Genomic DNA, 12,680 nt, shown 5'->3' on the forward strand with positions numbered 1-12,680 from the left:
GGAGCTACGAACACTTTTATACACAGTCTGTAATTTTAAGTCCCGAACCTTCTGCTTGGATGTGAACGGAGTTTATGGACAAAGTGGTCATTTTGCACGGTCACGTCAACTCTTGACCTGTCTGATCACTTTGGATGGTGCAGCTCTTCTTTCTAGAAAGTAACCATGCTGTATGTATGAAATACTGCTGAGCCTTTATCCAGTTGTTTTCATAACACCTGTACTTCAACAAACCTGATCAAGGTCAATTAAATGTCCTACGGTCAATGTTGAAACCTGACGATACTACCGGTCAATGTTGACCGTAGGCGTATCAGAAAGTTCCCACCCTGCTGGAGGGGAACTTTGTCTTCAGCCTGATGAAAACCAGAAATGAGAGAGCAAACACCAGCCTTAAAACGAGTCAGTAAACACTGAAGTTATTGAACGTTTTTGAACATAAAAGCTGATGCAACAGAAAGTCGAGTTTTACAATCTGAACAAAAGACGTCAGAGACGTGATGGTGGTGAAAGGAGGTGTGAACAGGTGTCTGGTCTTTGCCTCGGTGTGTTTCAGTTGTTGAAGTCAGAGGATGTCTGGCGAGGAAATCATGCATCTGTCAAATCTTTGGCTCAACCACGTCCTAAAGTCGTCACTGCATTAAGTACCTCATGAAACGAGGCTTCAGCAACGGTTTGCTTTGAACAACCAGCAGTGACATCATCGTTGGTTTGTGACCGTTACGAAGCCTCTAGTTCAGATTCTGTCTGTCACCATCTTTGCTAGTTCGGAGCAGTTTGGAGCAGGAAGTGACCATATTTGGACAAGCTGGGGGGAGGAGCCAACGGTGGATCTGACCAATCTGATTGGGGAATCATTTCCTGTAAACCTGACGATACTACATCCCAGTTTTCCACGCGTTTCAGTTTTCCACATTTCAGACCTGAGAGACTCTGAAGGCTCAAATTACACAGAAAAAACACTGAAGAATTTGACTTCTGGAAGAGGTTGTTTGTTTTTGATGACAGTTGGTGTGTGTTTCATCAGAAATCAACTTCACGTCCCAGAAATGACATCAAGACAAACACACACACACACACATGCACACACACACACACATACACACACACACACACACACACACACACGGAGGTTTCAATCTGTGAAATCTCACCCCAGAGCAGTCCGATCACAACCAGCCATCTCGACAGCTGCATGTCTGAACTGCAAAAAACAAACAAACAAACATGCAACTATTATCTAACGTGACAAACACCAGATAATATCTAACCTCAGTTTTTAAGAAAGACTCAACACTCACCAGAATAAATCATCGCTGCACAAAAAATGAACACACACAGGTATGAATGTCTCTAAAGGGTGATCAGATCCCAAATAAACCACAATTATTAAACTTTAAAGGTTATAAGTGAGGCTGACTGAGGAAAGGTTTGTATTCTCCGTACATACAGGAAGGAGGCCGAGGTTTCACAGCAAGTGCTTTGTGAGGACCGAACTTAAGCTCCCACCGACCTTCATGATGTGAAGAGCTGCGTGTTTTTAAAACAGGCTGCACCTCGACCTGAATATGAGTTCATTTAGCCCCTTTTCAGCTACTTCAGTTACTTAATCCATTTTTTTTATTATTGCTTATTCATTCGTATAATTTTGTTTTCTTGAAAGATATCTTTTGTTGTATTTTATGAGGTGTGACCCTGATGCAGGAACGAGTTTGCTATTGTTTTATTTTTGACATTAGAATTTGCTCTAGTGAATGAAAAAGCAAGTACAACAGTTGTTCTTATGACTAACAACAAAAACGAGTGAGTGATTTATGATGTCATTAATAACCTCATTAATCTGACTTTACAACCTTTCTATTACTGCTGCCTCATCAGAGTTCACACACTACTTTTGCTACTTTTCTTTATAACCCAGAGAATTAAAAAAAAAGAAAAAGAAGAGGAGACTTTTATTTTATTTTATTATTTTGCTTTCGAGAATAAAGTGAAATTATGTTTCCAGAATAAAACTACATTTCAATATTAAAATCCAATTTTATATGAATAATCCAAACGTAAATGAATACGTACTTGAGAATACTTCGGTTTTAGTGGCACAGGGAATGATTCCCCATTGAATGCTCAGGAGAAACCACACGGAAGGAGGAAACCAATGCACGCACAGATCGAAATCGATAAAGGCTATAAATACAGATGTAAAGGTAATCATCGTAACACCGGAGTGCTGCATATGATAAGACGCAACCGATCAAGTTGAACATCATCGCAGCTTTATTCACGACCTTGGACTTTACTTTTTTCTCGAAAGCAGAATTAATTTTTTTTTTTAAATCCTCTTCCTTTTAAAATGATTATGTTTTTTTCCTTTTTTTAACGTGGCCCAAATACTCCGTTATGTGTTTTGGATGTCTCCGGTGAAACGTCGAGGATGATAAAACAACCAGTACCTTACCTGAACAAATAAAATCTTTGTTTCTTGAGTTCTTCGGGGATAAAAGTCTCCTCAACGAAAGTTGTCCTGTCTTTGCTTCTCTTCTGGAAGGAGTGAGTCGGAGTAAAGCGGTGATGAGCTGTCGTGCTGGAATATAACGGCAAACCTGTGCGTGTATGCAAACCCGAGCGAAGTTTCATCTGACTTACTTTCATTATCAATGCCACAACTTTTACAAGCAAGCAGTTGTGCAAGCAAAACAAGGAACGTCGATATTTTTTGTTGTTGTTTCAAATCTCACGTACCTGATTAAATCAAAATGATTTCATGAGGGTGGAAAGAGAATCAAAAGTCATGGTATGTTAAACAGTCATATGAACACACACACACACACGCACACAAGCTGAAAGATTGCATCTTCCTCTGTTTTTTTTTTTTTTTTTTTTTTTTTTTTTTTTTTATCATTTATTCAACAACAACTTCAATAGATGTTATATTCTTACATCAGTATATTGTATCGCCCTCCTTAGAAGAAATAACCTCTCTGCAGGTGTTTTGTATCACAACTCCTATTAAAAAAACAACTCTTTAGTTACAGGACGTGTGAAGGAAGGACGACGGTCTACGCTACTAAAGTAGAATTGAATCCTTCACTTTACTGAGCAGCAGGTTTAGTTTTAAATGGAGAAGACTGGCTGAAGCTGAAGAGTTACACCAACTGTCTATGAAGGACACTGACAGTTGGTGGCACTAATGCTCCGCCCACAAAAGAAGAAGAAGAAGAAGAAGAAGAAGAAGAAGAAGAAGAAGAAGAAGAAGAAGAAGAAGAAGAGGCATTTCTTCACATCCTTTTTCATGTTTACTTCAAATGTCCCGACGGATACGACTGCAAGTGTCAAAGGTCAAGAGGCATGTCTCAGTGACATTTACTCAAAAATTCTGTAGAAATTTCCACAAAAATTCTTTGTCATTTATTCTCATTAAATCCTCAAGTAAAGTTGACTCACATTTCAGAAAATAAAAACTATTTAAGTGGATTTTAGTGGCAGACTTTCTTTCTTCTTTATATTTTAACTCTAAAATTAACTCTTTAATTTGAAGTATTTTATTTCTTCTCTATATTTTGAAACGTTCCTTTATATCTTTATTTATGTGAAACACTGCACTCAACTTTCTTGCTGTAAAACACGTTGAGCTCCATTTCTTGTATGAAAGATGCAATACAAGTTAAGATTATTATTATTATTGTTGTTATTATTATTATTATTATTATTATTATTATTATTATTATTATATACAAAATGTAAACTTTACTCCGACTACCTTTGCATCTGACCACAAAACTAGTTGGTATTTCAGGTTGAATTATTTTCTGGTGTCACGTGGTGCACACAATACAGTTACCGAATTTCCCCACTGAGATGAATAAAAATCAATCTTAATCTTTCTGTCCCTTCTTCACTCAGACGGCCGTTCAGCCACAAGATGGCAGCATCCACTCATGTTTAATCCTCCTTGTGGGGAGTTAGTGTTTGAGGAAAGGAGGCGCAGCCTAAAAGAGTGAAAGACTGAGAGAAAAGGTGGGAAGAGAGTCCGAGTCTGTCATGCTGTCACGTCTGAGGAGGAACGTTTACGTCCAGACTTCAGGAAGAAGTGAGACCTGTTTCTACTTGTATTCTTCTTTTATTCTATTTTTTTCTACATGTATTCTACTTTTATCGTACTTTATTTCTTTTTTTTGTTTATTTCTTCGTCCCTCTCTCCCTCCGCCCTCACCCTCTCTCCCTCTCTCTCTCTCCGTTTCCAGTTGGAGATATGAGGTTTTCCTGCCGACAGATGTGGAAGCAGCTGCATGAAGATGCTGGATGGATCATCCGGGAGTCAGCAGCAGAAAGCCACCTTAACCATCACTGAGTCGTTCAGGTGAGTCCTCCAAACTCACGCACGCACACACACACACACACACACGCTGACACGCTTGTTACACGTCATCCTTCTGCTGCAAACACACACAGAGTTCTGATGTTCGGTCCATAAATGGACGCCGTCTTCATCCTCCAGATTTCTGGTATGTGAAAGGATTTGAGGACGTGATTGGATGATGAGAAACATGTGGCAGCTGAAATCCCAGAAAACAGCGACGGACAGCTGACGGTGACGTCATCTGTCCTCTGACTGAGAGGAAACCAGCAGAGCTGTTGATGCTGCTGGAACCGCAGAGCGTCCTCCACACGCAGCGTTTCACTCGGAGCTTTTATTATTTAAAGGGTCGGTTCAACCTCGTCACAAATAGCGTGCGACTCCTCCTGAAACCTGAAAAGTGCTGCTTTTACATTTCACTGTTTTTACAGGTGTAAACAAAGAGATATGAAATGTTAATTATTGAACTGAACATCTGTGAACTTTTGAAATCTGCCACACCAGCTGTTTCCCACAGTGTTTATGATAAACTAAGCTAATCACCACCAGGCTCTCAGTCTGTTACTTAAACAGATATAATAACGCTTCATAAAATATCCTGCATGTCCAATCAACTCATTTTTGTAGTTGATCAGTGGAATATTTTTGGTTTAATTTGACTTTATAACCTATAAATTGAGCTGTTTTTGACATGTTATGAGTTGAATGAATGAACAGCTTTGAGTTTTACTCAACTCATGAATCTGATTTTGTAAGAAACAACACCAGCGTCTCAGACAATTCTTCTTTGATTGATTAAATTATTTTATCCACATTTCACTGAGCTCGACTCACCGAGCACGCTCAGCGAAGCAATATTACACCAGTGGGTGTTTTAATATCGCAATTAATACAGCAAGTTACCAACTAAATAAAATATGGAATTAAAACGTATATTGTGGGGCAATTCGCTCTCGAAAGATACAACTTTTTGTTCGTGCGATCTCCGTTTCCATGGCAGCACATGGGGTATGACTAAGAACCGGAAGACAATCAGTCGCGTGCTGTTTTTTACCGACTCTCTTCCAAAAGTGGATAAAAAATGTTTTTAACATGCAAAAGTTACATGTGAGTAAATAGTGAAACAAACAGCAGCAGCTGCTGGAGACGCCTCCACCATCCCTCCATACGTTTTACTGGCATCGAGACGGCAGCACTTTATTTTTATTCACTCTCCTTCAGTAGAAACAAGTTATCAGGCTGTAAAAACTGAACTCCAGAGTCTCGTACCGGTTGATCTCCACACCCGTCTCGTTCGCTCGGTTTGGATGGAAGGAAAAGAAAAGGCTGGATTTTCTTTGACCTCTTTCGGTCTCAGCGGTGTTTCGGTGAAAAGCAGAACTGTTACCAGCACACGTCTGTCTTTAGATTAATATACAAACACGTTTACAGAGAAATAGTGTTTGATGTAAATAAAAACAGAAGGTGATGATTTGTAAGTCATGTAAATTCGTATTTAACTGGAAATAGACCAAAGACAACAGATCAAATGTTGAAACTGAGAATTTTTTTCATTGAGAAACGTTTGATGTGTCATCCATGATTTCCAAAAAGAATTCACATTTTTTGCCTCGTCAGACCCCAGAACAGTTTTCCAATTCACATCAGTCCATCTTCATTGATCTCAGGTCCAGAGAAGGCGGCGGTGTTTCTGGATCATGTTTCTATCTGGTTTCTTCTTCTTTGGAGAGTTTTAACCTTCATTTGTGGACGCAGCGATGAACTGTGTTCACAGACGATGGTGTTCAGAAGTGTTCCTGAGCCCATGCAGTGATTTCCACTCCAGAAGAGTGTCTGTTTTTAATGCAGTGCTGCCTGAGGGCCCGAAGATCACCACCATCCATCATGGGTTTTCAGCCTTGTCCCTTCGTGTTCAGAGATTTCTCCAGATTCTCTGAATCTTTCAATGATATTATGAACTGTAGATGATGAAATCCACTAATTCTTTGTAGTTTTACGTTGAGGAACATTATTCTTAGATTGTTGCACTATTTTCCCACACAGTCTTTCACAGAGTGGCGAACCTCTCCCCATCTTCCCTGCTGAGACTCTGAATTCATCTTTTTATACCCAATCATGTTACTGATCTGTTGCCATGGTAACCTGATTAGTTGTGAAATGTTACACAACTTTTCTAGTCTTTTGTTGCCCGACCCTTTTGAGACGTGTTGCTGCCATCAAATTCAAAATTAGCAGATATTGTTCATAAAACCACATTTGATATGTTGTCTTTGGTCTATTTTTAAAAGAAATGTGGGTTTATGTGACTTGAAAATCATTGCATTCTGTTTTTTAATTACTTTTTACACAATGTCCCAACTTTCTTTTAGAAACGTGGTTGTGATTAGAGTTTATTGAAATACTTTTATAAACCACTCGCACACACGGAGAGTTTAACACGTGATCAGACGTGTTGGGAGCTGCAGCTGCTGAGAGACGAAGAGATGTGCGACGGGAGGAAGAGAGGAAGAGGAGGATGAAGAGGAGGATGAAGAGGAGGAGGATGAAGAGGGCGGCTGCCTGCGGTGAAACATGATGTCAGAGGAATGTCTTGAGCCTCTCCTTTAACAAGCGGAGAGTGTGTGGAATCTTTCCTTCACACACTCACTCACACACTCACACACACACACACACACACACACACACACACACACACACACACACACACACACACACACACACACACACGCACACACACACACACAGGTTGAGGACCAGAAAGTTTTCACTGTGTGCTGCTTCCTTTGATCTCAACTGAACAAACTAAACGGACAGAAGATCCAACAAGTCGTCACCGAAGAGCTGAACATTGTTTTCAGCTTCAACGACGGAGACGGAGGGACTGATGGGATGTGTGGGAACATCTGGAAACACTGTGACTGATGTGAGCAGTGTGTGTGTGTGTGTGTGTGTGTGTGTGTGCGTGTGTGTGTGTGTGTGTGTGTGTGTGTGTGTGTGTGTGTGTGTGTGTGTGACTTCAGTTGAACCTCCTGCTTCTGTTTCCACCCGAAGAACCTTTTTAAAGTTTATCAGCTGGCTTCAAGGAGCCACGTGTGAAACTACTGAACGCGTCCTGCTGGTTGTCTTCAGACCAGAAAGTCTCCGTCTCGTCCGCAGAGAAACTAAAGAGGAGAAAAGTTGAGTTGGACTGAAGGACGGCTTCTTTTTCACTTCATGTTTCCTGCAGGAGGAAATAAAGCCGCCAGTGTTGGATCCCTCCTGAACACTTCATGTGGCTGCCCGCTGCCTGGAAGGACCTGTGCCCACTGTGTGTGTGTGTGTGTGTGTGTGTGTGTGTGTGTGTGTGTGTGTGTGTGTGTGTGTGTGTGCGTGCATTCAGTGGTCTGCTGTAAAAATCCAGATTCAGCAGCAGCTTCCTGAAGGGTTTGAGTGAGAGAGACACGTCCTCTGTGTGCTGATGGAGAGTCATTGAGGTTCAGGGAACCTCTGCTGCTGGTCAGTCAGTGTCGCCGTGGAAACGCTGTGTGTGTGTGTGTGTGTGTGTGTGAGACAGGAAGGTGATGAGCTCATGCTGATTTCACTCCTCTCTGCTTTCTCTTTGCAGTTTCCTCCGTCGCTCCACATTCAGCTCGTCCGCTCGCTGAAGATGTAGTCCGTCTGGTCTCCATGGAGATGTCTCCTAACGCCGTCTCCTCCGCCCCGTCGTCACGGTCACCGCGTCTGCTCTTCCTCTTCCTGACCCTGGCCGCCGTGACGACGAGCTCCGCCCCGGCCTACCACAGCTCCCCGCCGGTGAACGCCACGCTGCTGTTCGCCGCCGGCTCCAACCTGCGCAACTGCAGCTGCTCTGAGGCCGTGCGGGACTGTGACGAGGTTCTGGCCAACTCGCGGTGCAGATGCCACACCGTCCTGCGCTCCTCGCTGCCCCCTGCTGGGCTCCGACAGCCCGGCGCGCTCAGCGTGTGGGTGAAGGAGCTCTGGGTCCTGGAGGAGCTTCTGAACGGCAGCGCGGTGGGACATCTGCGTTTGTCTTTCTGCGGAGTCCGACCCGTGGACGGTCAGTACCTGGTTCTGCTGGGTCTGCGGACCCTGCGGATCCACAGCGCGGCAGAGGGAACTCCGTACCCCGACCAGGAGGTCACGGTGTCGTCCCCCGTCTCCTTGGACCTCTCCTCCTCCCTCCACGTCACCTACCTGGACGTGGCGCTGCTCAACGGGCTCTCTGCCCTGAAGGCTTACAGTGTGGCGGGACCACCTGCTGCCGCCCTCTCCCAGCACTTCCCCCACCTGGCCCCGCCCCCTTCACTGCTGACCTCCGACCCCGTGGACCCGGGCGATCCGGCTGCGGAGCCTCTGCAGGACCTGCTGGTTACGTTTGTGTACTGACGTGCTCCTCTTGAAGGCCCGGTGGGAGCCGAGGTCCGGTCCGCAGCAGGATCTCCACGTGATGAGCGGTTCTGTTCTGTTCATCCTTTGTTTTTGTTTTTTACATAATCTGCTGTTCGGAGAACATTTTCTCAGGCTGGTGTTCCACCTGCTGCGTGTTGACGTCGTCATGGAAACGAGACGTACTGTGACAGCTGACTGCAGTGAACAGAGAGTCAGAGGTCAGAGGTGTCTGGGAGGAAGCTCTGAGTCTTTTTTTGTATTTTTTTTTTTTAAGTGAGTGAAAGATAAGAAGAACACAGAAAAGAGCGTAAATCGGATCCTCTCAGCAGCTGACACGTCTCGCTCCGTCTGGACCAGAACCACCACTCAGACTGCTGAGAGATTTACCCACAATCCTGCTGGGGGGAGTGGGAGGAGGGGGTTCAGCCTCTCTGCAGCTGCTCGGCAGACGTTGTTTTTGTTTCTGGATGTTCCCGGTGTCTCTTGAACCAGACGAGAGCTGCAGACTGTTCGATGGTCGTGAACCGGTGTTTCTGTCTTCCTGCTTCCAGCTCAGATCCTCAGAGACTCTTTTGTGAAAGCTGCATCTCACAAACAGGATCCGGGCCGACGCTCGTTTCCTCCTTCCGGGACCGTTCAGCAACGTAAACTCATCTGCAGCTTTTTAATCGGAGTCCTTTCATCCTCCATCTGCAGGTCGAACCGTCGACGCACAACTCAACGTATGAATCACTTTTTAAAACCGTTTCAGTCAAAGTTTGGAAATGCTGTTTTTTGGGGGGTTTTTTAGACGAAGAAAAACAAAGAGTGAATGTTTGCAGAACTTCTGCTGCTCAGTTTCTCTACACCCAAAAGAAACTGACTTCATTTCCTGCATTAGTCGCAGTGTGGAAACTTTGCAGCAAGTTTATGTACGAACTCAAGAAATGATCACGTTGAACAAAAGTTTTCAGCTTTAAACATGAAAATGTTTTCCTTTTTTTTTTAACATCCGCTACGTCACATAAACACCAGAGACGTGACATCGGACTGATAGTGTGATTATCTGAGTTTTCTCATTCACTTCAATGGAGTCATTGTTTTCTAGCAGTTTGTCACCATCTGGTGGTCATATGTGGAATTACAGTTTGTTTGTTTGATCTCAGTCCAGCCGTCGTGCTCTGAACTATAGACTGTATATAAACATACGTAGGCTGACTTTAAAAAGTGAAGCCAAAATATGGAAAAAAAATTGATGCCCCGCCTCCTGCTCCGCCGCAAATGTGAGGCCACGCCCCTTGAACTTATCTTAGCCCACCTGCTGCTGCCATCGTGACTCAGACTGTCGTGGACGCTCGCTGTACTCTGAATATTTTCTAGATAAAAATGAGTAATGCTAGCTGCCCAGCGAGCTAGCTACATGCTAACTACTTGTTCCAATAGACTGGATTGTCTCTTAGCTTGCTAGTTGTAACATTAGCGTCAACTTTGCTAATTACGTTAACCTTTAAAACAGAAACCTAACTGACCTGAAACAATGCAGCGACGCCCCCAGATAGTCAATTCACTGCAGAACGACTCATTTCAATGTTTTAAACAGACGACGAATCACACGGTTCGTTAAAGAAACAGTCCGTCAACGTTCTTTAAAGTTCGTGAACAGACGTCTGCAGCCGCCTCCACGACGTTTTCGCTCAGAGCAGCTGTCAATCACAACGAACTGATCAGAAAAATAATCACAAATATTGACACAATAAGAAGGACTTCATTTGATAGAAACTATACGTTTTAGTTTGGTTCATTAACCACCTGCTGTCACGGAGGGGGCGGGGCTTATGACCCGTAGTGCAACCAGCCAGCCAGCAGGGGGCGACGCAGATATCTTGGCTTCACTTTCTGGATATGTCGGCTTCATCTTTTAAAAACAGTTTTAAGGTTGAGTTCATCCTGAACTTTTTCACAGTCCGTCAACAAACATGAAGAACGGAGCTGTTGGATCTTCAGTCTGAAGGATGTTTGTGTTCCCTGCTCTGAGACTGGCAGGCGCAAACATTAAAAAAAAAAAAAAACACACCAACTGGAAACACATTTTCATGCTGCAAACAAGGCTGCAGCTGATTTCTGCAGAGCTGCGAGTGACATCTGGTTCAGTGAACACGACCAGAACAATGAGTTTGGTTTCTCTGTGGAAGAGAGCGTTTAGTTTTCTGCCTTTCCGTCTGGTCGTCTTGGCGATTACTCACCTCCACAAAAACCTGCTGATGGTTCTCAGACGTCTGGAAACGTTCCTCCATAAAACGGGAAAAAGTGAGATCAGCGGCTTCTTTGGGTTCGACGTCACTTCTCTTGTGTTACCCCCCCCCTTTTTTTTTCTCTCTCTCTCTCTGTGTTCTCGTCTCCATCTTTGTTTTGTGCACCTTAAGTACAACGGCAGGGAGCGTCCGACGTGTTCGTGTGACTCGCGGATGAATCAAGTGTTTTTGATTTGTATATCATTTGGATCTTATCATGAAGAGACTCTGTGGACCGTTCGTCTGCTCCACCAACTTTGGTCCTTTTTGTTAGTTTGAAGTAATAAAGAAGCTTTTTTAAAAATAAAAAAAAAAGTCGTGTTGAGCTCCGTCTCTCTGTTTCACACACACTGAATATAAATAATAATACTAGTCCAGTTTTTGTAGAAAACACTAAATTTAGCACCGGAGATGTTCCCATGAATTAAAAATCTGAAAACAAACAGAAACTCCAGACTGCAGCTTTAATCTGGGTTCAGACGTTTCACACGTGGACGGTTAATATTCACCTTCTTAACAGTCAGATTTACTGTTTGAGTCCACCAGGGTCATATAAATATAAAAACAGGATCAAAGTTAGGGGGAGGATTTAAAGTGGAGAGTAAAGTCACCTGATTAAATGTGCTGTTAATGGAACTTATTTAAATTTTTAAGACTTATTTTGAAGTCAAAAAAAGTGTTTGTAGCCTCAATAATTGTATTATTGTTCACTCATAAGTCATAAATAAGTTTGTTTTTGTTGTAATAAGTGGCAGAGCAGGAGTGTTTCAGGGACATTTCTTTGGTTTCACGTGCCTCTGAGTCATTCAACAAACTGTTTTTTACATAATGAAGCCGCCTCCATCCTTCTCCTCTCCGTCAGCGCCCCCTGCCGGCCAGAAGAACCTACCAGTGGAAACTACCGAGTGACGTTTGGTAACTATCGTAACCTTTCGCGACGTCACAGGAAGTTTGAGGACTTCAAAATAAGAGGAAAAGGTGACTCGCATGAATATTTTAACTGTTCCATTTAATTGCACTCCTTTTTTGTGTTGTCATATTTTTTTCAGGTTTTTCAGGTTTGACAAGCAAAAATTAATAGAATTTTATAGCTATTTACTTTTTTATATATATATTTTTATTTTATTCATGGTTTTTATTGTATTATGAACAAAGGAAGAAAGTATCAACAATTTTATCAAAATCTAATTTTAAAATCTGCAATTTACCATATATGTATTGATTTATTGTTTATTTTATATCTTGTTAGTCATCAGTGCTCCAACATTACTAAACAATTGTCATTATACCGACCAAGTTTTGGAAACTAGTCAAACCTGTCAAAGATAGGTGACACATCATAAAATGTTTCTATTTCTAAAACATTTACACAATAAACAACTTAATTTGACATCACTGTAATGTGATCTGTGTGTAATGACTGTTGTCTGTGACAACATGACATTGATTTACTTTTCTTTTTCCTTGTTTTTTTCTTGGGGCCAGTTGAAATCAAATTGTCACCCTTTTCAGTGGGGCTCTTGCGTACCACCGGGGGGCGCCATTTAGAGAAGAACTAAATAAAAGCTTCATATTTAAAAGCCAAATCCGCTTAAATTGACATTTTTTTTAAGCGTTTTAAACAAAAAAATCTGACACTTATAAAGTGCAGCTCTGACTTTTACTTT

General features: G+C 42.5%; 1 protein-coding gene and 1 long non-coding RNA gene across 2 annotated transcripts; both read left to right on the top strand.

Annotated features, from left to right (window-relative positions):
* Positions 1–4,020: 4,020 nt before the first annotated feature.
* On the top strand, positions 4,021–4,647 carry LOC138201172 (uncharacterized). Its single transcript, XR_011178471.1, has 3 exons — positions 4,021–4,087; positions 4,242–4,357; positions 4,496–4,647. It is a non-coding gene; the product is annotated as an uncharacterized lncRNA (long non-coding RNA).
* A 2,850-nt stretch (positions 4,648–7,497) lies between these two features.
* On the top strand, positions 7,498–11,322 carry LOC138201171 (exosomal polycystin-1-interacting protein-like). Its single transcript, XM_069154401.1, has 2 exons — positions 7,498–7,530; positions 7,959–11,322. The coding sequence occupies exon 2, from the start codon at positions 8,021–8,023 to the stop codon at positions 8,738–8,740; it is 720 nt and encodes a 239-aa protein (XP_069010502.1). The 5' UTR covers positions 7,498–7,530; positions 7,959–8,020; the 3' UTR covers positions 8,741–11,322.
* The last annotated feature ends 1,358 nt before the right edge of the window (positions 11,323–12,680 follow it).

Source organism: Embiotoca jacksoni, unplaced genomic scaffold (genome assembly GCF_022577435.1).
Source record: "Embiotoca jacksoni isolate LCO1_2020_lvr unplaced genomic scaffold, fEmbJac1.0.p SCAF_2, whole genome shotgun sequence".
Taxonomy (NCBI): Eukaryota; Metazoa; Chordata; class Actinopteri; family Embiotocidae; genus Embiotoca; species Embiotoca jacksoni.

Bases quoted from the DNA above. Each gene is read 5' to 3' on its own strand.
- LOC138201171 (XM_069154401.1), top strand. From the start codon at position 8,021: ATGGAGATGTCTCCTAACGCCGTCTCCTCCGCCCCGTCGTCACGGTCA.